At 48.4% G+C, this 26656-nt stretch overlaps 1 protein-coding gene across 5 annotated transcripts in view; it reads left to right on the top strand.

Annotated features, from left to right (window-relative positions):
• Window positions 1-26656, top strand: part of PRDM15 (PR/SET domain 15) — a 1394990-nt gene that overhangs the window by 480348 nt on the left and 887986 nt on the right. For all 5 annotated transcript variants that reach the window (XM_069636031.1, XM_069636033.1, XM_069636034.1 and 2 more), the window contains one exon: window positions 5866-6033. In XM_069636031.1, the coding sequence (XP_069492132.1) occupies window positions 5866-6033 (168 nt within the window). The remainder of the gene's footprint in view (window positions 1-5865; window positions 6034-26656) is intronic.

The following is a 26656-nucleotide window of genomic DNA, read 5'->3' on the forward strand; positions in this document are numbered from 1 at the left end:
TTTTTCGTGGACAACGCCAGCAACTACCAAAGTAATAGCGGCCAGTACAATCAGAGGGGTCAAAGTTGTGGCAAGGGAAGAGGCCGGGGTTCCACCCCCAGAGGCTCCCAAGCCAACAACACCACCAAGTGACGCGAAGATTCGCGTCCCCTCCCATGCAACGCCGGTCGGGGGACGGTTAACATCCTTTCTTCCAGCATGGCAGGGAATAACATCAGACCGCTGGGTACTTTCCACCGTAGACCACGGCTACTGTATAGAGTTCAACAGTTCCCCAACATACAGACCCCCGAGGGGACGCCGCATGACACCAGAACACCTCGCCATCCTTCTCCAAGAAGTGGACCAACTACTGGAAAAAGGAGCCATAGAGGTCGTGCCTCTATCTCAGGTAATGGAAGGTATTTATTCAGTGTACTTCCTTGTACCCAAAAAGGATCTAACCATGCGCCCTGTATTAGATCTGCACCCAGCGAACAAGTTTGTCAAACCCCAAAAGTTTCGTATGGTGACCTTACAGGAAGTGATCCCACTGCTATCACAGGGAGATTACATGACAACACTGGACATGAAAGATGCATACTTTCATATTTTAATGTTGCCAGCACACAGAAAATACCTCAGGTTCATGATAGAGGGCAAACACTACCAGTTCAGAGTGCTACCCTTCGGTATAGCATCTGCACCAAGGGTATTCACGAAAGTACTGGCAGTGGCAGCGGCCCACCTGCGCAGGTTATCCATCCCAGTATACCCTTACCTCGACGAATGGCTCATAACAGGGGATTCTTACGAGACATGCTTCTCAAACACCCAAAAGACTGTAGACCTTTTGTTCCAACTGGGCTTCTCCATCAACGAGAAGAAGTCCAGCTTGGACCCCAGCCAAGTCAAACAATTTCTAGGGGCTCTAATTCGAACAAAGGATGGCCTTGTCTTCCCCCTCCAACCAGAGGGTCCAAAACATGCTGTTTCAGATCCCCCAATATGTGGCAGGTCGAGAGGTGACGGTGCGCAAAGCGGTGCGATTGCTAGGAATGATGGCGTTGTGTATTTATTTGGTACCTCACGCGCGCCTGCGCCCAATGCAAGAGTGGCTCAACAGCCAGTGGTGTCAGGCCAGCGGACAATGGGACGATCTAGTGGTGGTCTTGCAAGCCTTGGTTCTCTCGCTAGGGTGGTGGACAAAGGAAAACCTGATAATAGGGAAACCCTTTGCCACACCCGCGGTGGAGGCCACTCTAACCACGGACGCATCCCTCACAGGATGGGGGGCTCACCTATCCCATCAGACTGCTCACGGGAGTGTGGACCCCGAACGTAGCATCCAAGCACATAAACCTACTGGAGCTACTGGCGGTGTTCAAAGCACTAAAAGCCTTCCAGGAACACCTACAAGGGAAGACAGCACCACAGCCATGTACTATATCAACAAGCAGGGGGGCACCCACTCTCCAGGACTGTCCAAGCTGTCCCAGAATATTTGGAAGTGGGCTCTCAAACACAACATGTTCCTACTGTCACAACACGTACCCGGGGAACTCAATCTGCTAGCAGACGAACTCAGCAGAGACTTCCCCCTGCCCGAAGAGTACGAATGGCAATTGCACGAAGACATCGTCTTAGACGTCTTCACGCAATGGGGATTCCCGGAAATAGACCTGTTCGCAACTCTGGAGAACTAACAATGCCAAAGTTACGCCTCCAGGTACCCCCAGAACCAGTCCAAAGGGAACGGTCTGTCGATTCAATGGTCAGGGAAATTTGTTTACGCCTTTCCCCCGACTCCCCTTCTCAACAAGGTGGTGCACAAGATACACCAGAAGCAGGTTACCATGATACTAGTGGCCCCAATGAGGGCCCGGCAGCTATGGTTCGCTCACTTGATGGAGATGTCCCTATCTCCCCCAGTGAAACTTCCCTGCCCGTACAACATGCTGTCACAGGACAAGGGCAAGACAATGCATCCATGCCCTCAGACCATGAATTTAGCAGCCTGGCTCCTGAGATCATAGAATTTGGACATCTACAACTCCCGCAGAGATGTATGGACATCCTCAGGGAAGCCAGAAAACCTAATACTCGCCACTGCTATTCTAGCAAGTGGAAAAGATTTGTCATCTGGTGTAGAGGTAAGAGCATCAACCCGGTTGACTGCTCTCCCACTAACATTGTTCTGTACTTGACCCATTTACTGGATTCAGGTCTAGTGTTCAATTCCATTAAAGTCCACCTAGCGGCACTTTCTGCATACACCACTTCCCAATTTAAAGTGTCGTGGTGGAAGATACCAGTTATCAAGGCCTTCATGGAAGGGGTAAAGAGAATACACCCTCCGATAGCTAACCCAGCTCCCGGATGGGACTTAAATGTGGTATTTTCTAGACTCATGGGCCCTCCTTTTGAACCCATGCACAAGGCAACTCTTAAAGGCCTCACTCTTAAGACTGCTTTCCTAATAGCTATCACCTCCATTAGGAGTGTAAGTGAACTACAGGCTCTTTCTGTCCTAGACCCCTTCGTAACAGTTCACAAGGATAAGGTAGTTCTATGCACACACCCAAGGTTTGCACCAAAATTCATCTCGAAATTCCATGTAAACCAGTCAATAGAACTACCAACGTTCTTTCAAAACCCTTCCAGCTTGGGAGAAAAAAGTCTGCATACACTAGATGTACGCTGAGCTGTCATGTTCTACATGGAAAGAACCAGACCACTGAGAGACTCATCAGTTCTTTGTCTCGGTGGCAGCAGGAAGAGAAGGAGATGCAGTTTCAAAGTCCACTATATCTAGATGGATTGTTCAATGCATCACTCCGTTACACTCTTGCTAAGAGAGAACTACCCTTCAAGCCAAGAGCACATTCCACTCGAGGCACTGGGGCTTCCATAGCCTTCATTGCAAATGTTCCCCTTGAGTCCATCTGCAAAGCGGCTACCTGGAGTTCTGTGCACACCTTTACAAAACACTACTGTCTAGATGCACACTCTAGATCTGACTCCCAGGTGGGACAGGCAGTATTAAGACATATTTTCTCTACTGTTCCTTCTCATAACCCACCGCCAACTCCGGGTACTGCTCGCTAGTCTATGCACAGCATGTGATTCTAAGCAGATTAACAAACATCAGAAGACAATGCATTACTTACCGTAAAAGCATTTCTGATGGTTGTATCTGCTTAGATTCACATGCGCCCACCCTTCCTCCCCGCTCGGATGGAAGGAACAGACACCTTTCTACATCTCTCTCTCTTTTCTGTACTCACTCACGTATAGAAGGCTCCCTCAGGGCAGAAAAAATACAAACAGAGGGACCTCGACGCGTGAGGGATTGTGGGTACAACGCACGTCACTATAGGGATAGTGTTACAGACACGCCTTGTCGACGTCCCCTTTTCGACTACGAAAAACAAAATGCAATACTCCGCGGTGACCACTGGATGTCGGACCTATGCACAGCATGTGAATCTAAGCAGATACAACCATCAGAAATGCTTTTACAGTAAGTAATGCATTGTCTTCTAAGGCCAGTGTGCCTTCTGAAAAAGTGCAGTTGTACTTATTTGAATTGTATGAACATTCCATGGTAGTGTAAATTAATTCTGAAAAGTTAATTTACGGTGTGCTTAGCTTTTATATTTTGTTGTTAATTCCTATAGACAACTTTGATTGAGAATATGTTTACCATGTAAGGGTGCAGAGGTAAGACTCTTAACACAGAGTGGTTATGGTGATTGGCATACACTTTTATTTATGTGAGAAAATGAAAATAAAACCCTATCTTGCCCCAACTCTAAAAGGTTTCAACCAAAATAGTAAATGACCTAGTCAAGATGTCCAAAGCAAAAAGTCCAATGTCTGAATCATAGCTCTGTCCCTCAGGTCTTCGTACCCAGAGGATTGACTCCCTTTCCCTGGCCAAAAAGAAAGTTGCGAGTTAATCAGTTCCTCAAGTGTTGGGGGAATATCTCCTTTCCCCAGCCTTCTTCAGGCTTCTGGTACAGTTCAGCAACTGCTGGGGATGTCTTCCTTCCTCGCCCTCGTTCAGCTTATAACAAAGTTCACCAGTTGGTGGGGAGATGTCTCAGTTCTCCAATTGGTCCTTCTCAGGCTTCTTTTCTGTCTTTTGGATCCCCAGCACTGCTTGGCAGACGTGCTTCTTTTCCACCAAGCACTGTCACAAAGAAGAGGAGTTTGGATGCTTCTCCAAACCCTGTTTGGCATGGCTGGTTTCCTTTTGCCAGATACTGCGACAAAAAAAGAGTTGTTTGAGTGCTCTTCAAAGACGTGGTGCGTCCCTGACCCTGGTTGGCAGACCTGGGTTCCTCCTACCAGGCACTATGACGAAGACGAGTGGCTTGGATGCTCTTCCAAGCCGTGGTGGGTCCAAGACCCTGGTTCTTTGTTTTTTTGGTTTTACATACAGACTTGGTTTACTCCCCTGCCATGTACTGTCTTCATAGGTATTTTCTCACAGTTGTCTTAATGGTTTCTCTTTTGTGACAGCCCTGGGTCACCTTCCCTCTAAGTACTGCCACGAGGAAGATATTTCCTTTTCTCGCAATGGTCCTATTCCCCTTGTTAATGCATCTTGGTAAAGTCTCTCTTAGTAGGGGTTGTCTTTTCCCTCCCCCTTTTTTATCCACTATGCTTCTCTGGGTTTCCTGCACCCTCTGGAAACCCCCAACCATAGGCTCAGCCACCCATATACCTCCGGTCGGTTGCAGACTTCCCTGTATCCTCCTTTGCTTCGCTGGCGTTCTGGGACTCTTCTGGGCTTGCTGCAGGTGCTCTGTGGCCTCAGACCCACTTCTGCGTCTCCATTCTCGCCAGACCACATGTTCCTGTCATGCTGCGCTACCAGTCTTGTGGCTTTTCAGCGGATTCGGTGGAGACCGCCCCTTCAGCGTCGCTGCGCCTTGGTCTGCACTTGCCGTCCCTGTCGGCAAGCATCTTTTCCTCTAGCAGTTCCTCTCCGGAGCATCTGACATTCGGTTATGTCCTTGGTCAGTTTAAATGTCCGTTCCCATCAAGGTCTGCAGTTGAAAGCTAGACCTCAGAATGATCCCTGCAGATCTGTGCCTCAGTTCTTTACTGTTTTGAATCTTCATGATTGTTACACCTATTCTTCCTCGTCTCCGTCCTTCCTACTTCCTGTATGTTACAGAAGTATATGGGATAGAAGGATAGGGTTGGAGAGAGTGGGGGTGAAAGAAAGGTGTAGGGATTGGATGAATACTGAATTCTCCCACAATAGTCATTGCTGGCCCCACAGGGGTCTTCCCCTCCAATGAGATCCATCCGCTAAGTCCCACCGCCAGGGGGACAACAAAGTAGTGCCCTCACCTCATAGGAAGAGGCTCCCCCTATGGAAGCGGGAAAGACATCCTGAGGTTCATCACAGCAGATATAGTATGAGGCCATTACTTTATTGGTTGATAAACAAAAGTGTACATTTAAATCAGTTCACTACTTCCGGAGTGTTGGCTTGACTGCTTTTTCCATTATACCACTTGGAGAGTCAGGAACCCAATGGAAATCACCCTGCAAACCATATAGAATGTGATCTATTTGTGTCATAGAAATAGAACCCAAGAGAAGTCTGAGAAGAGGCTGTTCCTCGTTTTTGCAGAATCCCATTTTTCTCCACATACTGGTCCCTTTTATGACTAAGAATATGTTTGTTTGAAGCCCAAGTGATAAGCGGTTGGGTGTTCTGTTCCTCCTCCTCCACAATGACAGCTGCTAAAAAATGCTTGGCTATGACTGTTTAAAAGTGCTTGCAGAGGTTTTATTATCTTGAGTACAGAAATAATTATAAAATAATATTTAAGTTTTGCCTTTCATTGTATCTTCTATCAATAGATGACAAAACGTTCCAGTGCGAGATGTGCTACCGATTCTTCTCGACAAACAGCAATCTCTCAAAACATAAGAAAAAACATGGTGACAAAAAGTTTTCCTGTGAGATATGCAGCAAAATGTTCTACAGGAAAGATGTGATGCTAGACCACCAGCGGCGGCACCTACAAGGTTGGTTGCAGACATAATGACTCAATTGATTACAAGACTTGGAAAATGATCGATGTCATGTGTAACCACTAGTGCCATTATATGGAAGGTGACGGATAAAAAAAAAACCTTGGTCACTGGCGCGTGTAAATACAAGGTAGACTTTTAAAAAAAAATCTTTTTATTGGTTTTATGGTAAAACTTGTATCACCATCGGTAACACCCGTCCCTCTCTGCCTCCCCCCACACCCCTCCCCCTTATTCCCTAGAACTCAAGACGACTAGAACATGGCTACCAGTCATTTGAAATCGATACAGAGCTACACTTTTAGAACATGTTAAGGATACAAATGTTATGGGGGCACCATTGAAGCATATAGTCACTCTGCAGGTATTGGAGAACCGGGCCCCAGTCCAGGTGAAAGTGCTCGGTGGCTCCCTGCAGTTTACATGTCATCCATGCCATTGTTAGAAAGTGCCATACCTTTCTGAGCTATTGGAGTTGTGTAGGGGGTGACGGTTGCTTCCAACCTTGGGCTATCACCAGCCAGGCAGGTAACACCAGTACCATGATCACCTTCCGCTGGCGCCTGGTGTGCGTTTTTTGTGTGGGGTCCCATATTCCCGCCAGCCAAACTCCATCCCAAAGGTTTTCCGACCCTTGAACCATTTTCCCAGCTTGGGCCTGAACCTCGTTCCAGAAGCATGCAATGTTCGGACAAGTTCTCCAGATGTGTCTCCAGTCTCCCTCCTGACATCCACGGCAGCATAAACCATCCATTTCAGGATACATTTCTTTCAGTCTTTTTGGTGTTAGATGCCATTGATAGATCTTGTCAGTTCAGGGATGTTTCGCTATACCTCTTCCCAGTGGGATCGCAGAATTTCCGTCCCCAGCGTCCCTTCACTCCTTCATGTATAGCCATCCAACCTCTTCCCCTTGCGAGTTCAGGTGGGCGTACAGATTGGATATCAATTTGCACGTGCCTGGATCTGTTATCATATAGGTCTCAAATTTCTTGAGGTCTCTCGTTCCCGCTTCTTCATTGGTCGGGGTGGGTACCCAGAGACTCAATTAAATATATCGGTACCTTTCCGCTTTCGCCACTCCCAGATCTTGAGCACAGTCTTCAATCGACCTAAGTGACCTGTCTTTGTACAGATTGCCAATCCTGTTTCCAAGGCGTGAAGGCCTTCGTGTCCATTCCTGGTGGAAAGTCAGGATTGTGGAAGAGCGGCGTAAATGGGGATGGATGTGTTGTCAAGTTCCCCCTCTTTACTGCCGAATCTCACGCATTGAAAGGAGCTCTGTATCTTGCTCAGACCAGTATTCGCGTGTCTGTGCCTTTTGTGGGGCCACAGGAGGTTCGAGAGCGGGCCCCCGGCCCCCGCTATGTCCTGTTTTGCCCATGTGGTCTGTGGGGAATCTGCCACCCCCTCTTTGATGACTCGCAATTGCGCCGCTTCGTAGTACCTCTTAAAGTGTGGGAAAGCCTGGCCTCCCTCCTTCACTGCTGCTGTCAAGGTAGCCATTGCCACCCTAGGTCTCCTGTGCTGCCACACACATGCGGATGTCATCTTGTTTAGAGAGCGAAAGAATGACCTGGGGAGCCTAATTGGGAGGGCCTGGAAGTAATGCAGGACTTTAGGGAGAATCGTCATCTTCACTGCCGAGATGCGCCCCCACCACGAGGTAGATAGTGGTGTCCATCTTGTCAACAGTTTTTGGAGGCGAGTGAGCAATCCTGGATAATTTGCCATGTACAGTTGCTGGATCCTGGAGGTGACTGATTCCGAGATAGGTTATACTATCCCGTGCCACCTTCACTCCTTGCTCCTGGGCTAGACTTAATATAGTCGCAGGGTCGGCCAACAAGTTCAGTACTTCTGATTTGCTTTTGTTTATTTTGAGCCCCGAGATGGCTCTGAATGCCTCCAGCTCGCTTATAAGTCTAGGCAGGGATCTGATGGGGTCCGTCGGAGCCAACATGTCGTCGGCGAACGCTATGGTTTTGTGTTCCAGCCCGCCCATCTGCACTCCCTTAATTCGGTGCTGTTGTATCCTCGCCAGGAGGGATTCTACAAACAAGACGTACAGAAGAGGGGGGGATAATAGGCACCCCTGCTTCATGCCTCTCGTCTGCGCGACAGTTTTGGACAAGAAGCTGTTGACTGCGATTCTTAAGGAGGAGCTTTTGTAGTTTGCCTTTATCATCCTCATGTAGGAGTTTCCAAAGCCCATGTGCGCCATCGTACGAAAGAGCTGTGACCATTCAACTCGGTCGAATGCTTTTTCAGCGTCTAAAGCTACTAGTATAGCCTCTATGCCCGTGCGCTCGGCCTTTTCTATTAAGTGGCACACTCTCCTGGTGTTGTCCTCTGTTTGCCTTGTGGGGATGAAGCCCGACTGGTCTGCATCCACCAGAGAGGATAAGTGTACTGTCAGCCTGTTAGCTAAGACTTTGGTGAAGAGTTTGCATCCAGGTTTATCAGGGAAATCGGTCTATATGAACCTGGGAGGGTGGGACTAGTATCTAGCTTTGGAAAGAGCACTAGTTTTGCCTCGTTCATCGATGGTGTGATATTACCCCGAGTTTTGAAGGTGTTAAACAGTCTTGTAAGTCTGGGGCCAGTACAGACCTTTTTTTTAAATGTTGGATTTGTGGAGCACTGTTGCGAGCCCCAGTGGCTTCTCAGTACTATTTACAGTAATGGAAGATGTTGCATCATTCCAGACGTTTCACCTTTCAGTCCCTTCAAGGTTCAAAGAAATACATATTTCAAACAAAGTATAGACTGAGGAGGGGCTAAGTTTGGGGGTTGGCGCTAACAAAGGTTCTAAGGTGGAGGCGTGTCAGTCATGTCAGTCATTTGGTTTTAGATTAGACCGTCAATGTATGTGGCTTTACTCCCATCTTTTTGGTTCTCCTGTGTAACAGGTTTAGACGTGCAGTGCCAGGATTCTTATCTAGATCATGGTACTGCAAAGCATGGCTACTGAAAGTGTCCTCATGCCAATTGGACAAAACCAGCAAGTGACGCAGCCAAATTCGAAGTTCAATCTATCGTGATTACCACGGGCAGAGATGAAAACAGGGTAGTTATGCCATCAGCAGAACCCTATAAATCGATGGACAATCTTTCTTAAGTGAGTCTGCCTACAATGCAGAGTTTGTCGGATATTTACAGGTGGGTGAAAAACTCTTTCATAGTACAGAGATCGGGGACACATCCCTCTGTTATTCTCCAGGTAAGGATGAAGGGGAATAAGGGACTACTGAAACACTCTCACCAGGGGCAGGGTTAAGAGGGGGATTTCCTTTTTCAATAGAAGGGGAATATAATTGCCTGCATTTCTATAATGAACATTACCAGTGTATGTCTCACTAACACGTAAGCAGGATTTATTCTGTAGTGAATAGGCACAAGTGGAAACGCAAACTTAGAAAGATCACAAGAGTGATGATGAAAACAGTAAGGAACAGACATATTGCATTTCATTTCACAAGAACAAGAGTGGTGCTTAAATTGGGTAGTATCTTGGTGTCTTGGATGTGTTGGCTTGAGAAGGAAAATGAGCAGAGAAGACCATCCGAAATAAAGAATCAGTGAGGATAAACTCAAGCAGAGGTGAAAGAAACGGTGGAGCATACTCAGTAGCGCATAATGGGGAGTGAGAGCAATGACGGAGCTCTTCAGCACAGGGAATAGCGAACAGGAGCTGCAGGTCTGGAATCTGGAGTGAGGGGCAGAAGGGAATGGCAATGGGAACTAGGGCATGACGGGACCAGTTTAAACTTTAAAATATGCACGCACGCATTCATGTATACAAGAGAACAGATACCACTGGTTCAGGAAGGGAAGTTAATGCAACCCAAACAGCCTGGGCATCTCGGCTGCAGATTGCTGGGAGAGAGATACCAGAGCAAACAGTGAATAAAAAGCACAAACAAAAAAAGGGGGAAACCATAGCTAGGAAAAAGAGAAGAGAGATTAGGTCACCCACATGTGCTGCTAGTTCTCGTTCAAAGGCCAGTTTGAGCAGCTTTGTTTTCAGGATATTTGTGAATCTTAAGTACTTTAATCGTGTGGTCTGGTTTGCCTTTAATACATTCCAAAGGCTGTTGAGCCAGCTCGCGATGTAGACGTGTGTTGACGATCTCTGCCAAGGCCTGCAAAGATCCTGCAATATCCTGTTATCTGGGCTACTATATCCTGTCATCCTGTCCAGCAGATTGTGTCGGGAGAGGATCCTAGAGCCTGCCGCTGTGCACTCGGCTTGAACCAGTGACAGATTTCCAGACTCCTTGCTGTATGCTACCGCGGCCCTATAGTCCGGGGGCTGTGGTGCCCTGGTGAACACTGAGAGAACCGAAGCAGACTCAGCGCTGGAGGGGGTGGCCTACCCTGGGGGCCATCAGCCAGGTCCAGGTAGGCAAGTAGCAGTCCCCGGTGGCACAAAGATTATTTGTGGTTGCCACTGCGAGCAAGGAAGGACCTTTGCATGGCGCAGGATGTGCCGCCGGAGATGGAGGCTGCATTGCTGGATTGGCACGCAGGGATCAGGAGCCGCGGGCCATACTGCGAATTACACATGTGCCAAGGGAGCTTGGCGGCAGACAGCAGGTAAGTCCTTGATACCCGTTGTGGGGGCTGCTCCTGTGGCTCGTCAGAGTTCTGATTCCACTCCCCCTCTTTCCGGCATGTGCCCCCATGACCCTTCACCAGCGGTTGGACAGTGAATGCCGTCCCTCTGCGCATTGAACTACTGAGCCCTTTTCTCCCCCACCCCCAGCCTCCAGACACCGACAGTCAATGTGGGGAAGAGGCAGTGAAGGGTCTATCCAGACCATTCCTCCAACAGGCGGTCTCCACCCCTGTGGTTTACCTTTGGTCTCCCGGTTCCACATGACTAACCATCCTGTTCCTGGCCCTGCTACCTTTTGGCATTTGTATCCCGGCCTGCTTATCTAGGCTCAGCAGTGTTGAGTGTCTTCTCTTGGTTTACCTACAGGTGGCGGACAACAGTGAGGACCGCACTGGGAAATAAACAATTCCCACTCTCTCGAGTGTAGGATGTAGACTGAAATACTGTTGTGCTCGTCTCTGGCAGAGGGCCGCCTTCTTTTTGTCTATCCTGAGTCCCACACACTCAGTATCTGCCATATTATAGTTCTGGGGCACGGTGTTGTGGGTCTGCTTGGTCAGATTATTGACTTTCGGCTTTTAGAATACTACCACCCTGCACGGCATTCATTATGGTCAAGGAGAAACTTAAGAAGGCCAGCACCCAAAACAGGATGGACCAATATACAGTGGCGGCCACCGGGCACGACTCCACGGAAGCCAGGGTGCCCAATACTGAGACCCCTCTGGTTGCCCCATCGTTGGCAGATGTCATGAATGCTATTGCAGACTCAAGAAATTCCATGGAGGGAAAGATTGACAGGCTCTGCTCCCACATCTCACTTCTCTGCCACAACTTGCATAAGTTGTCGTCCATGGGGGCGTGGCTAACCGCCATGTGAAGAAGACCTATCCTTGTGGAGTTCCGCTCGATGTGTCCACGATTCGTTGCCATATTGACTTTCTAAACGTCCAAAACATCCAGAAGCGTCTCTAGATGTGCCTGTACCCGCCCTGACCACCTACAGCGATTCCTGTGGCTGTCCACACTTTCGCCGCAGCGGAATTCCCGGGCAGCGGGGAAGCGAAATGACGAGCTGAAAATAGCACCCGTTGTACGCGATCTCGCCTAACATGGCGCTGTTGGGTGTCCTGACCCACGTTTAAGCTATCATGCCACAACATTTGGTGCTGTGGGCTTAGAAAATTCAAGATGGCGGAAAACCCACATGTGCGCCGAAATCCAGGAAAGCTGCGCAGTTTGTGCGCACACTAAAATGGTTGCCTCACTTGCCACCCACCAGTGCGAGAATGAAAGGCCGAGTTGCCATGAGGGAAATGGGTTGCCAAAGGAAAAACAGTAGCGCCGGTTAGCTTCAAAGCGCTTTAAAACCACCATTGGACTACCCGCACAGTAGTCTGAAACCATTGGGAATGGAAATGCTGATTGCCAAATGCAACCTAGAATTGTGGGGAATTCATTTCTTAAATCCCAAAAATGGGTGCAGTACCAGTACTCACCACTATCCAAAAGCCGGCGTTTTAAAACCACTCTGTTTCCCTGAAGGCAAGTCAAAATGCCTATTTTCAAACATTGCAATATGTGCAAAATATTTACTGAACACCAGCAGACATTTGGCAGAATGGAGTTTTGTGTGCCTACAAAATCTGGGAAATGAAGATCATAAGACAAGGTTTATAACAAGACTGGCTGAGCTGTGGATTGCAGCAGTTTAAGTTGCATTGGACTGAAAGACACTACAAATCTAAATGTTCAAATTGACTGAGTGACCTACTTTTGAGTGTCACATAGGTTGAAATTGTTTAAATGTCATAGTTTTGCACTTAGAATCAGCCTTCTAGCTGCATGTGTAAAATTGCAAGTTAATTTAAAAAGCAACAAATAACATGACAGTAGCTGAAAGTCTGGCTTAAGGAACTGAATTCTGCCTGGCAACTACCCCCATCAGGAGTGAAATTTGAGTCACCACTGTGTTCCCAGGCCAACCTTCCTTTTGCTGCCCACACAAAGGATATGCCATCTATCTGATAATTGAATTACCTGCTCTGCAGGAGAGTGAACAAAGCCCTCTTCACTCAGGCAAAGGTTTTTATTACCGCAGTCGTAAAATGTAGCTTCCTCTTGGCAGGAGCTGGGAGGGGCACTGCCTGTGAGAGCAAGCTGGCTTGGCAGAACTGGATTAACCAGAAATTCAACCTTGTGCTGAGGGTAAACCACACCCCTTTGGAGCCAGAACATAACTTTAAAAAGATGAATAACTCATAGAGCGGACATGTGAAAATTTTATAAATGATACCATAATTCTTGTGATTTTTCTGCCCACATTTTAAGAGGTTTTTCGACCCGGTGGCATGTTCAGGGGGGTTTTAGCGGAAAAATGGATATTACTCTAAATGTATGCATGTTAAAAATCTGAAACTTCATCAGTTAATGTCCCTACTCCCTGCACACATGTATGTAAAGTTGGGTCAATGTCAGAAATTGCAAAATCAGTTAAAAAGTGAAATATGTGCCATTTCTGAATGCAAGCTCCCAGGAAGAGCAGAGTTTGAACAGGGTATACCTCCTGTAATGCATGATGGGTGCATATGATTTTAAAACAATATGTACCACTGCAAATATGTATTTGTTTCAAATCTAGATTTGTGTGTAAGTTGACAGGAGGAGTGGACTTTCTGCAGGCTGTAAAATGACATCACTCTGACTCACAGTTCATTCCCCAATCAAATGATAAATGGAAGTTTGACCAATTAGAAGCTGAGAGAGAGGTAGGGTCAGTGATGCTAGAACACACCCACATTCTAAACACATAAAAGCAGACAGTCAGGACAGATAGGGACCTTCAAAATCCATCTGCCGCTGGAAGCTCTGCCGGAAAAATCCATACTTTACCTCCATCAAACCTCCAGAGAGCCAAACTAGAGACTTCAATCTATCCAGAACTAAGAGACCAGACCAGAGAGAAAGCAGTGCTGTACTAAGAGACCAGACCAGAGAGAAAGCAGTGCTGTACTAAGAGACCAGACCAGAGAGACCCAGACCAGCAGAGAGAGTGACCAGAGCCCAGTCTAAAACCCTGACCAGATCCGTGATGAGGCCCATTTAATTCAAGAATATAGTGTGAGTACCCAGCAGAACTGTGTAGAACCAATCTCTTAGTTTAAATTCATCTAATTCAATCTATTTAACCTAAGTAGAACTGCCTCCTAGCTGTCACCTGTCATTTCTAGTTGCAAGCTGCACTTGTCATTTTGAGCTTTTGAAATTTGCAAACCCAAAAACGACCTTTATTAAATCGCTCATATCTCCGCGACCGTTTGGGCTAGAGACTTGCAGTAACTTTCCTCTGATAGCTTAGAATCGTAGCTTTGAATCACACCTAGAACCGCATTCCTACCCCTCATAGTTTTACCGCAATCGCGGAACACGCATTCGCGAATTTTACCGCGATTTGCAAATTTCTTCACATGTAAAAACTGCTGCTGCTTGCCTTCCATTTGCCAGAAATTCGTTTAACCTGCTAACTATCCCTGCATCATTGCCAGTGTGAGCCTGGACTAATATTAACTAGATACCACTCACCCTGAACCTCTGAAAGGGAATTAAAAGCGTTTCCAGCATATTTCTCATTCATTGCCAGCACATATCAAAGCAATTTGGGCCTGTGATTTCAAAACTCCTATCTGTTTTCTGTTGTCTAAGCTTGCTGGATTGAACTGATTACATTGATTGCATTTCTGAGAACTGTGTGCTTTCCTCCCATTTCCTTGCATTGCATAAAGAGTGGGGGAGTGAATAGCCAGAGAAAAGTGATTACATTGTTTGGTTGAAATCATATTGAGTATTTTCTGTACTGCATTCATTGAATATTGCATCCACCTGGGTGTACATAAAGCATCCTCTACCACATTATACTTTTGTTCCTATTTACCAGTGTGCTATCTTATCCATTTCCTGTCAACTCATTAGTGATTATAAAGAAGTGTGCTAGTGCCAGATTCTCCATTGTTAATCTTTATCATATCAGATTAAGTGTGCTATTCAATTATTAATTTATTATAAAGTGGGATATATATACCTATTGTTTAAATTATCAAATAAACCTTTTAACTTGCAAAACAGAACTACTTCTTGGCTCAGTGGGGTCAGGGGGATTCCAAGAGAGGGGTGTTATATAGGGGTAGTCATCCAGAACGCATGAACTGGACCTAAAGATATATCAATAAGGGTTTTCATTCAGTATTCTAGACTAGGCGTTAACTTAGCTGTAGTGCTGAATTGAATCCTCTTACAGCGCGCGAGGGCGAAAAGCTGCCGATCGAGCCCCTGAGGACTGCGGAGCAGACGGGAGCCCCTGCGCGTGCCCCGAGGCCAGGAGGGGAGTGCGGGCTGCACGTCTGGCTGTCTGGAGTGGTGCCCCCGTGTGCGCTGGCTGCCTGCAGCGTTGAGCGGCCCTGCTGGGGAGGGGGTGCTCCGCTGCAGGGCCTCGAAGAAGACGAAAGGCGCGGCCGCGCCGCGGTGCCCGAACTGCATCGTGGTGTGCCGATCCAGCCCAAGGCAATGTTGGATGAGTGAGGTCAGTGAGGCATAGGAGCGTGCCCACGAGTTGATTTACGTGAAGCCCCGCTGCGGTGCTGAGCGGCGCAGGAGCACCGGGGGCCGACTGCACACCCGCACCCTACGAGGTGGTATTTTCTTTTCTCTCATCTCCCCAGTGTTGCTGGCGAACACCCCGCCAGGAGTTACCAGGACGTGGGGGGGAAACATTACTGTGTACTCGAGACTCTACACACACACGGCAACCCCTCGCAGAACCCACTACTAAGGCGAATTCAGCTCAACCCTCTGAACGGGGACCTGCTGCCAGAGTGCTGGACATAAACCCCAATGCTAACGGCCCTTCAGGCACAGGAACACACAGCAACCGGCCAGTTTATAAGCCTGCCTCACAGGGAGGGCACACTGGAATCTAGTCCTTTCTGAACAAGCCGACATAACGGACTTTCACCTCGATTCCATTCCCCCGGACAGAGCACGCCCACAGGGCGCAAGCTTTGGCACTCCACCACTGCGGGAGCAGCGACATCGCAGCCCATCAAGTAAGCCGCCTCAGCAGCCCACAAGCAAGGCATACGCAGCACACTCTGAGCACGCCTAAGCTCCCTGTGCCCCCACAGATATCTCCTCAAAAGAGGCGAGATCTAAACAGCGCCAGACCACCATGGAGACGTATACTGCCAGGGGGCTCACTGGGCCAATCACTGTTAATAAGAGCACTGCTGAAGCGCTACATGACCCCTCTGCAACGGCAGACGAACCGAACAATTCTCAACTCCTTGAAGCTATCAAGACATTACAGACAACAATGGAGAATAAAATAGATGCTGTGGCCATAGATCTGGGCCTACTGCGTCAGGACGTACGGACCATTGCAGGCAGGACTGACGCACTTGAAACACAGGTCCGGGAAAACACGGCTGCCAAAACACAGCTCCTTAAGGACTTTGATGAACTGCAGCAAAGGCTGAAGAACCTTGAAGATGGAGCCGAGGAGGCCGAGGGGTGGGCGCGCCGAAACAGTATTAGACTTTTGGGCCTCCCGGAGGGCACTGAGGAATCGGACCCGACAGACTATGTAGAGAACCTCCTACTACAGGAAATAGGTGCTGGGAAACTCACACAAGGCTTCACAATTGAGAGAGCCCACCGATCTCTTGCGAGGCGGCCCCCCCTGGCACTCCACCCCGGCCACTAATAGCTAAAGTGCTCAACTACAAGGACAGGGAGACCATCCTAGCCTTTTCCAGATCCGGAGGCCAAATTCAAAGAGGTTCAGCAAAAATAGCCATTTACCCTGACTACACCTTTCAGGTCTGAATGAAGAGAGCGCAATTTATTTACTCCAAAGCTAGACTTAAAAATGCCAGATTACGTCACATGCTCTTGTACCCGGCAAAATTAAGTGATTCACAACAACAGAACGCTCCTATTTGACAACCCCGAGGAGGTCTGCGAATGGATGGACGGGGAACAGCTCCCAGACATCGAAGTGAAAGGACGCAGACCGCGCCAGGCTACACCAAACTGACCACGCATGGAGTCATGCTCCACATACACATGGGAACAACGCAGCCAAAATCAGAATGCAGCAAGATTGATTCCTTACACGAACTACACTGAGGATAGCTCGTTCATTCTTCTGACCCCTGAAGTTTCTCTTTTTTCTGGGTAGTTCTACCCGCCCATAGGGCACCCGAAGACCAATGAATGGTCCAACGGAGCGGAAACGGGACTGTCATAACGGGGAAAACCCTGCTGGACCTGTTCAAACTTTGGGGAGTTTACAGTTACTGGGGGGTGGGAAATGGGATGTTCGTGTTATAGTTGGGACACCGAAAGGTGAATCTCCTAGACCACGGAGGAATTTTATACACAGCAAGCCGGTTGCTAGACCTCAAATATCGGCGAGATCCGGCGCCAGTTCACCTCATGCCCATGGCTAACAAGATCAAAGTGATAACGTCGAACGTCAGGGGTATGAAATAGCTTCGTCAAACAACACTGCATCCATGCATACCTAAGGCGGTGTAGGGTCGGGATCGCTATGCTCCAAGAGACACATCTAACTCGGAATAAACTGGAAACATTAGCCAAGACTTGGCAGGGCACCCTGATTGGATCATCTTACTCATCCTACTCCAGGGGGGTTCTGATATGGATTGACCCTTCAAGCTTATAGGCACAAAAACTGACGAGGGTAGGATGGCGCTCATACACGGCACAGTTGAACAAAGAGACATATGCCTGATCATCACTTACGCACCCAACCACGACGCAACAGCCTTCTTTTATTCCCTATACCCACGGCTCACTCCTTACAGAGATAACATCATGATCTGGGGGGGTGACCACAACTGCACCCTCGACCCCCTAAAAGACCGATCAGATAACAAGCACACCCGCCCATCCCCTCCTGCCAAAATTCTAACTAAACTTACTCACCAGCTGTTGCTTTTGGATACTTGGAGGGAATTGCACCCTGAACAACGTGAATATTCCTTCTACTCCCCACCTCACTCTGTCCAGACTAGGTTAGATTACTTCTTTGTGAGTCAAGAGCAACATGCTATGTTTAATGATGCGCAGTATCTGCCGAGAGTGTTATCAGACCACTCTCCACTGATGGTCACCTGGGAAATGTCCCCACCTAGACCCCCGGTGCATAAGTGGAAGCTTAGGGCCGAAGCCCTGCTAGATACAGCCTTTCGGTAGCACATAGGAGACCGCACTGAGGAATACTGGCAGAGGAACTTGAATAGTGTGGACCACGTGAGTACTGTCTGGGAAGCGTATAAGGTGGTCATGAGGGGAGAGATGATTGCAGCTATAGGTGGAGCCCAAAGATCCATCATAACTTCGCTTGAAAACTCTGAAAAGGAACTGGGGGAACTGGAGAACAGAGCCGACTCTTCCCCAGACCATCTGCAGAAAATAACCGAGCTGAAACAAACCTGCCTGACACACTGGAAATCCCTGGGTAAATTAAATTATACAAAGCATGTTGAAAGGACCCATGCCTTAGGAGACAAGCCTAGGAAACTCCTAGCCTGGCTTTACAAAAGGGAGACACCCCGAACCTCTATTTGCCACATTCTCAAACCCGATGGCACCACAGCACACACCCAAGAGGGAATGAATGCAGTCTTCTCAGAGTTCTATCACAACCTGTATACTGAGACCTCTCCCCCCACTAACACTGAAATCGAAGACGTCCTAGATGTCATCGAGCTGCCCAAACTCGACACTCAGGCGGCCGAGGCCCTAGATTAACCCATTACCCCGGATGAAGTAAAAGTTGTCATTAGATCCCTACCATCTGGGAAAACCCCAGGCATGGATGGCCTCCCTGGAGAGTTTTATGAGACTTACAAGGAGACCCTGGCCCCTCTCCTGACCCAGGTATTTAACGAGGCATTTGAACGCGGTACTCTCCCTGAATCCATAAGCGAGGCCGTGATCATCCCCCTGCTCAAACCCGGTAAGGATGGAGCCGACTGTGGCTCATACAGACCTCTATGCTAAAAGTAGACAGTAAGATTTTAACAGCCCTATTGGCGAACAGACTGCGCAGAGTGATTCCCAGACTAATCCACCATGACCAGACCGGTTACGTCCCTGGGCGCTCCATCACTGAAAACTTACGTAGGTTACACCATGTCATTTATAGCACAGGACTATATGCCACCATGGGTAAAATGGGGATAGGACCAGTCTTTTTGAAATGGACCCAGCTGGTTTATTCTAACCCAACTGCCAGGGTCCGCACAAATGAGACCTATTCCAGCAAATGGTCCCTCCAAAGAGGCACCAGACAGGGATGCCCACTATCCCTCATGTTATATATTATTGCTACCGAACCCATGGCCGTCTACCTCCGACAAGAGTACGCTGACGGAGGCATCGCAATTGACGGTGTGACCCACCTCGTCTCCATGTATGCTGATGATACACTACTGTACCTACATAATCCTGAACACCTCCTACCGTATATTCTTGAGACCCTAGACAGATTCCACAAATACACTGGAATCCAAATTAACAAGGACAAGTCCTGTCTCTACCCCCTGGCAGCACTATATAATGAAGACTACAGGTCCCTACCCTCCCTGGACCTCCAATGGCAAATAACATCCTTCAAATACCTGGGAATCCCCATGCACCAAAACCTGCACACTGAACATATCCTCTACACGGTCAGGGTTAGGGACTCCCTCGAAAAATCCATGGATTTCTGAAGTAAACTCCCACTCTCAGTGGCCAGAAGGGTGGGCCTTCTCAAGATGGTGGCACTCCCCCGCCTCTTACACAACTTCACTAACGTCCCCTTTGACGTCCCCCACTTATTCTTCGTTAACATAAATAAACTTTACAGGAGATTCCTCTGGCAGAGCGGTAGGCACAGAGTAGCGTTAGAAACACTCCAAAGATCCTACGAAAGAGGAGGAATGAAAGTCCCCAACTTCGAGCTATATTACCTTGCTAGCCAGCTAAGGCACGTGATGCAATGGATGGCCGACGATAGTACAGTGGACACTCGGCTCCTCCAACCTGCCCTGCCCAATCTGCTACTCAGAGACTTGCTCTGGGCCGATGAGAGCACTACGCGACACTGCCCATACATGGCCAAACTGGGGATCTGGCTCTGTAAACGAGCCTGCAAAACAGTCTGAATAACAGACCCATACTCTCCGCAAATCCCCATAGCAGCAATCATGGCAAAACAAGCATGGGGACACATCGAAGTGCATACCCAATGGGAACCCTACGGAGTAGCCACACTTGGAGACTTGGTCCAAGAACAAGTGATCTTACCTTTCCCCGAACTCAGCGAGGTCACAGGGCTACCTACGGGACAGTTCTTACTCCATAGGGCAGTAACGAGAGCCATAAAGAACAGATGGCCTGAAACCTCCAACCCCATTATAGAACACGAGACCATTGAAACCATGCTGAACGCCGCTGAGGGTGGTCACGAAACTTCACGTCTCTACGAGGCCTTAATGCACAGTATGACCAGAAATGAGCTCAAATGCAAGGTCAAATGGGAAAGCGAATTGGGACTTGAATTTGAAGGTAATGAATGGGATGAGATAACCCACTACCATAAAAAGGTCTCCAGGAATGCCCGCCTACAACTCGTTCAACTTTACATTATTAACAGGGCCTATCTCACGCCAGAAGCCATATCAAAGTTCAAGGGCGCGAAAACCCAAACATGCCCCAAATGCAATGAGCCAGAGGCCGGAATGACACATGTTCTGGGGCTGCCCAGTAATACTGGAGTTCTGGACTCGAATAAGAGATTGGGTTGCTGAAGCGAACATCGATGTAGAAGTCAATAGACCAGCGGCTTGCATATTGGGCAACTACAGACGCAGGTGGAAAAATAAACCTCTTAATAGACTCAAAGACTTAATAAAAATCACAGCGAAAAGTCATATAGCCATGGGATGGAAAAGCCCAAAATGCCCAAGTGAGGCACAGTGGTGGGGAGATCTTAGCAAATGGATACAGCTGAGACCGGAGCATGGGAAACAGCAATCCAAGAACAAAGACTTGACTCCAGTGGAGAACTACAGAGGTGGGTGGTGCTGACGGTGCCGTTGCTTCACCCCAGAGCGCCTGATAGCGCCTCAGACAGGAGTAACAGCCCCGGCTCGTAAGATGATACGAAGGTCAAAGATGCTTGTCCCGTGGTCTTGTGTAAGGGGGGGAGAGAGGAGGAAGTGAAGGGTGGAATAGACAGTAAATCTATATTAGCGAATGTCGTATTGATTATTGCTTGTCTCGTTTATATTGTTCAAAATCTAATAAGTTATTCCAAAAAAAAAACGTTGTCGTCCATAGTAGAATCTGAGATTCAGAGGACACCCTTCCTGCACTGGATTGTCGTTTGTCCACAGCTACTCAGAAGATCAGGGTCCTTGAGGACAGAGTTGAGGACAGTGAGGGGCGTTCACGCCGGAACAACTTGCGCATAGTTGGCTGCCTGAAAAATCTGAGGGTCCTAGTATTGAGCTATTCCTTGAATCCTGGCTAATGGATTTCTTTTGTGAAAACTAAGAACCTCTTGAAATTCTTCTCCATCGAGCAGGCTCACTGGGTCCCAAGGGGCCCATCGATACCTGGGGCTCCACCCCGCACAGTGAGTGCCAGGCTCCTTAAATATCGGGAAAGAGATGCTTTACTGCAAATGGCCCAGGCAAAAGGGCCCATGATGTACAACAGCGCTAAAATATATTTTTTTCTGGACTACACCAAGGGCCAGACAATCCTTCGATGCAACCAAAAGGCTCCTCCATGCCTGGGTTCAAGTTTGCCCTTTTCTTTCCTGCCCTCCTTAAGGTGCGCCATAACGGGACTGTCCAGACATTTTCAGACTCTTGGATGGCATGGACATGGGCGGACTTATCTTAGCAAAGCCCCTGGAGGTCGCAGGCGTGGCAGGACTTTGGAGAAGCAGCCCGATCACTCACATCTGTCCGGTGACCCCCGGGCAGTATCGCATACACTCTCTCTCCACTTGCCATAGATGCCTCCCTCACAATTGTCATGGAATACGGCCTGAACCTCTCCGTCTCGCATGTGACTCAGTGTTTTGATTGACTGGAGATGTCGGGAGCATGATTTGCTGGCACACAACACTCTGGCAAGGGAGCCCTTTGCGGAGGAGATGCCCTCCTTCAACATCTTAATCTTACACTCCCCTTACCTTGGTTCCTTTTCTCCTTTTCTTCAACTATTCTCTACCTATTCTCCTCGCCGGAATGAACCAGGGGGGGGTTGCTGGACGTAGTTCTGCTTCTTATTCAGATTGAGAGGTGACTGCTGAGTCACATATTTGTGCGATGGATACTTCTTGTTGGGGTGAAGTACTGTGTGGGGGGAGAATGGGACTGTTGATTTGTTATGCAACACAGGTGCTGGTGAAATGATATGTAGACCGGGGCTCAACTATTGTTGGGGAGGTGCACAGGAAGGTGTTCTTTGGGACATAGATGGGGACTGCTAATGCACACAAGAATATTACAATGATGTCCTGAAACGTTAACGGCCTGTGCTCGCCGATTAAAAGGGGTTTGGTTCTTCAGTTTCTTAATAGGTATTACCTGGATTTGGCTCTTTTCCTTGAAACACATCTAGCAAGTTCAGACTGCATGTTCCTCAGGCGAACTAATTACAGGAGTGCAACACATGCTGGCTTCTCGAGGGGCTCTCGGTGGGTGCTGGTCCTTATTCATAAGCAGTTACCTCTCTGAATCCTTTCCCTCCGAAGGGACCCCAGGGGAGGTTTGTCCTGATGGTGGAAGAATTATGGGGAACCACTATCTGTATCCTGGCTGTCTAGGCCCCCCCTAAAATCCCCCTCTGTCCATGGATCTTTTGGAAGTCATTCAGAACCTCTTGTTCTCTCACCAACCTTATCTGTAGATTGTGGCAGGCAATTTTAATGACATTATGCCTCCATCTGTGGACCGTACCCACGTGAGGAGCAGAGATCCCACAATACCCACTAACCTGCATACCTACATGGCAGCGGTTGACCTCTGTGATGCGTGGAGGGTGGCCAACGGAAACACTAGGGGATTCTCATCCGACTCCAGGGTACATGCCTCCATGTCCAGATTGGATTACATTTTCATCCCGCGAACGCAAGCGCAACGTGTCTCGTCGGCCAGGTTTTTGGCGAGGGGCATCTCTGACCATTCCCTCTTCCTTTTTGCGCTGGACAGTGGCAGGCCAAGGCCCCAGTCTGGGTGGCAACATAGTGGTTATTTTGGCTTCCCTGATATCCTTGAAGGGATCAGGACCAAAACTGAAGAATACTTCACGCTTAACACTGGATCGGTTGACAGTCCGGTGACACTATGGGCAGGTTACAAGGCAGTGTTGAGTGGGGAATTGGTATCCCTGATCGCTGCCAAACACGAGAACAATTTACAGTGGGTGAAGGAGGCTGAATCCACAGCTGAAGAGCTGCAGGAAGATTTCCTCCTATCGATTCTCCTGCCACACATGGGCTTCTTCTTACGGCCTGGGACATGCTGCATAATATTCAGATGGATAACGCTAGGCAGGCACACAGGGACAGGCTGAGCAGAATGACACCAGGGAGAAGGCGGGGCGTGGTTGGAGCGCCCAGATGAAGGGAATAGGCATGTCAGGGAGATAGTGGATGAAAATGGGATGGGTCCCACGGAAGACTCAGAGATCGCTGAATGCTTCATGCAATACTACGAGACACTTTATCGTGTTCCAGAATTGCAGACATGTGGTGTCCCCAGCCCTCTGGAAATGTTATGCTCCCCCATCTTTCTCGAGACCAGGCAACTAACCTGGACTCAGATCACAGAGGAAGAGATTGCGAAGGCCCCCTCTCTGCTACAATCCGGGATATCCTTTGGACCCAACGGGTTCCCGGTGGAGATATGTAAGAGGGTGGGTGACCTGATGACCACACGCCTGTTCGACCTATTTCTCCACAGCAAGTAAGAGGGCGCCTTACCCTTTGACCACTGTAGTCCTTCACAAAAAAGGCAAGGCCCCCAGTTCCTGTTCCTCGTACTGGCCTATCTCTCTCATAAATGGTGAACCCAAGATCCTGGCTAAAGTGCTCGCCAACAGATTACAGCGGGTGGTTACCTCTTTAATACACTCTGACCAGTTTGGCTTTACTCCCACAAAAATCCACCCGCATGAACATCAAGCGTCTCCATCTGGTTATAGGCCGAGCCTTGGTCCTCCTTGAACCTTTAGCACTTCTAGCAATCAATTTTGAAAAAGCCTTTGATTGGTTCTCTGGGAGCACCTGTGGACGGTGCTGGTGGAATTTGGGGGTTGGGAAACAGTTTCAGTTGGGTCAAGCTCCTATACGCGGCCCCTGTCTCCACGGTTCGGGGGGGTGGGTTAACGTCTAGATCCTTTCCCTTGGGGTAGGGTACATGGCAGGGCTGCCCCCTGTCTCCCCTCTTGTTTACAATCGCAGTGGAGCCCCTCGCCAAAAGGCTTCGCACAGACCCGAACTGAGGAACTGGGGAGGTTTTCATTGGCCCACGGGTCGCAGGGATAAGATCTCCCTATACGTGGTCGATGTACTAATATTCCTGAGTAACCCGAGAACGTCCTGCCCTGTTGTGACTCAGTGTCTCTGAGACTGTGAGGTGACTACGGATCTCGGAGTTAACTAACATAAGTCGATTCTATTCCCAGTGTAGGGTGGTGACCAAGTGATCCCCATAGATAAACCCCTATGAGGTCCCGTTGGAGGGCTTTCGGTATTTGGGGATTCGCGTGGGTCTGGATACCCCTTGTTTTCTAACACTTAACCTTCAACCGATCGTCGAGCGATTTTGACAGGATGTGAGACATTGGCGCGCTCTTCCCGTATCACTACTGGAACGGGTGGCACTGTTCAAAATGCTTGTTAACCAGGTTTCTCTGTCTTTCAGAACATGCCCGTCCTGATATCACGTCCTGTGTATTGGAGCGCTCGGTGTGGGATGGGGTGGGTAAGGGTTGCCTAATCTGCTACGCTACTATTGGGCATCACAGGTGCTGGTAATTAATGACTGATTGCACAGGGGCCCGATGCGCCCCATATTAAGACCAAACTTGCATGGATGGAGAGGTTACACTGACCCAGACTCTTTATGGCGGAGGAGGGGGCCAGTCCTTGATAGCGACAATCAGACACTGGACAAGGGTGTGGGGGGGGCAGCCCTTCACAGTATCGGATGGGGTGGGAGGCAGACTATGGCACAACTCCTGTGGTGCAACTTATTCCTGCCAGAGATTAACAAGGTTGGGGTGCTCCGGAGATGGACCTCCTGCAGCATTTTGACTTTGGGTCAGGTTCTGACCGATGGAGATGTGATTCCCTTCCCTGCTCTGCAGGCTTCCTAGAGGCGCCCAGTGACGACGGAAAGCTACCTGCATGTTCATATTACCCATGCGTTACGTGCCCAGTTTACAAACGCACAGGATATCCCACCCTGGTCCCTGTTGGAGGCCAACATCGTCACACAGCAAATTCCTGAGGAGGTTACCTCTGTTATGTATCAAACTTTTAATTCTTTTTCCACACCAGGATTGGTTGGGTTGCAGAACACAAATAGGAGGCAGAGGTGGGGGCCATAGACCCTGAAGACTGGGTTGAGGCGCTGATGTCCCCAAGGGAGGTTGCGATTTCCTCTCGGTTTCGCCGTGTGCAACTCTGGATTCTGCACAGAGTATACTATCCTCGTACACTCATAATTAGATGGGGCTGGACTGCTCATGGGCGGTTCCTAAAATGTGACCGGGCAGATGGTATTTTTTCCAAATTATATGTGAATACCCACTTGCCCAACGTTTCTGGGGCAGGGTCCTGAATAAACTGGCCGGGGTGATTGGTGAGCCGATACCTGCAGATCCAAAGCTGCTGTTGCTGGGCATTTGGGGTACCCACTCCTACAACCGTTGGGATAAGCTACTGATATTAAACACAGCTATTTTGGCAAAAAGAAATATAACCATGGTTTGGGGGGACCGCAGGTGCCCACGTGTGGCAAGTGGGTGTGTGATATGGATGTGTGTATGTCCTATGAAATGAGAATATACAATGCACGAGGGAGCCCAAATCAATTTCCGAAAATATGGCGTAAATGGGAGGAGACTGGCTGATGGGATTCAGCGGTGTGATGTAAGAATTATTTGCATCATGTACAAGGGGGATGTGGGCTGCAGACACACCTTACCCCGTTTTGCCGTGGGTTGATTTCATTTTGCTGTGTAATGTGTCACCAATGTGTTGTATTTGTTTTCTTTTGTTTGTTATGTTTTGCTCAAATGACAATAAAATGTGTGTTTAAAAGAACAATACATTCCAAAGCCTGTGGCCCTGCATGGCAAAGTTTCCGCTTCCATGTATTAGTCATGTGAAGAGTAATTACTGGATTTTGTGTATAGGTTTGCCAAATGTAGGCTTCTTATGGATGCCATGTTTCTGCCAATGCCGAAACCTGCACTCATTAAAAAGACTTCTGGAGGATGTGTATAACTTAAGACTTGCTCCTGGTTTGATGGTTATCCAGTGGATTTTAGCAGGGCTTTTGTTTTGTAGAGCTCCTTTAGATTGAGGAACAACCTTAACTTATTGACGAGTTTGTTAGAAAGGCTCTAATCTTCCAGCCAACAGTTGATATGAAATAATGGCATGATTTTCAGAGCAAGGTTTAAGGGAAGAACCTTTTTTTTTAATAGGAACAGAGCAAATACACTCCTTATTTGTGGAGGTATGTAGGGGTCTTCTGCCTTTTTTGGTTAATAAATTCTGATACCAGTGGATGGGGTTAAGGCATTAAGTTCCACAAAGTCTTAATAGTTGATGTCCCTTCCCCTATAATGTTTGTTACTAATTGGATGGAGGATAGACTGGCACACTTGCATCATTCAACT

The sequence above is a fragment of the Ambystoma mexicanum genome, chromosome 7p (assembly GCF_040938575.1).
Source record: "Ambystoma mexicanum isolate Mex_15411 chromosome 7p, UKY_AmexF1_1, whole genome shotgun sequence".
NCBI lineage: Eukaryota > Metazoa > Chordata > Amphibia > Caudata > Ambystomatidae > Ambystoma > Ambystoma mexicanum.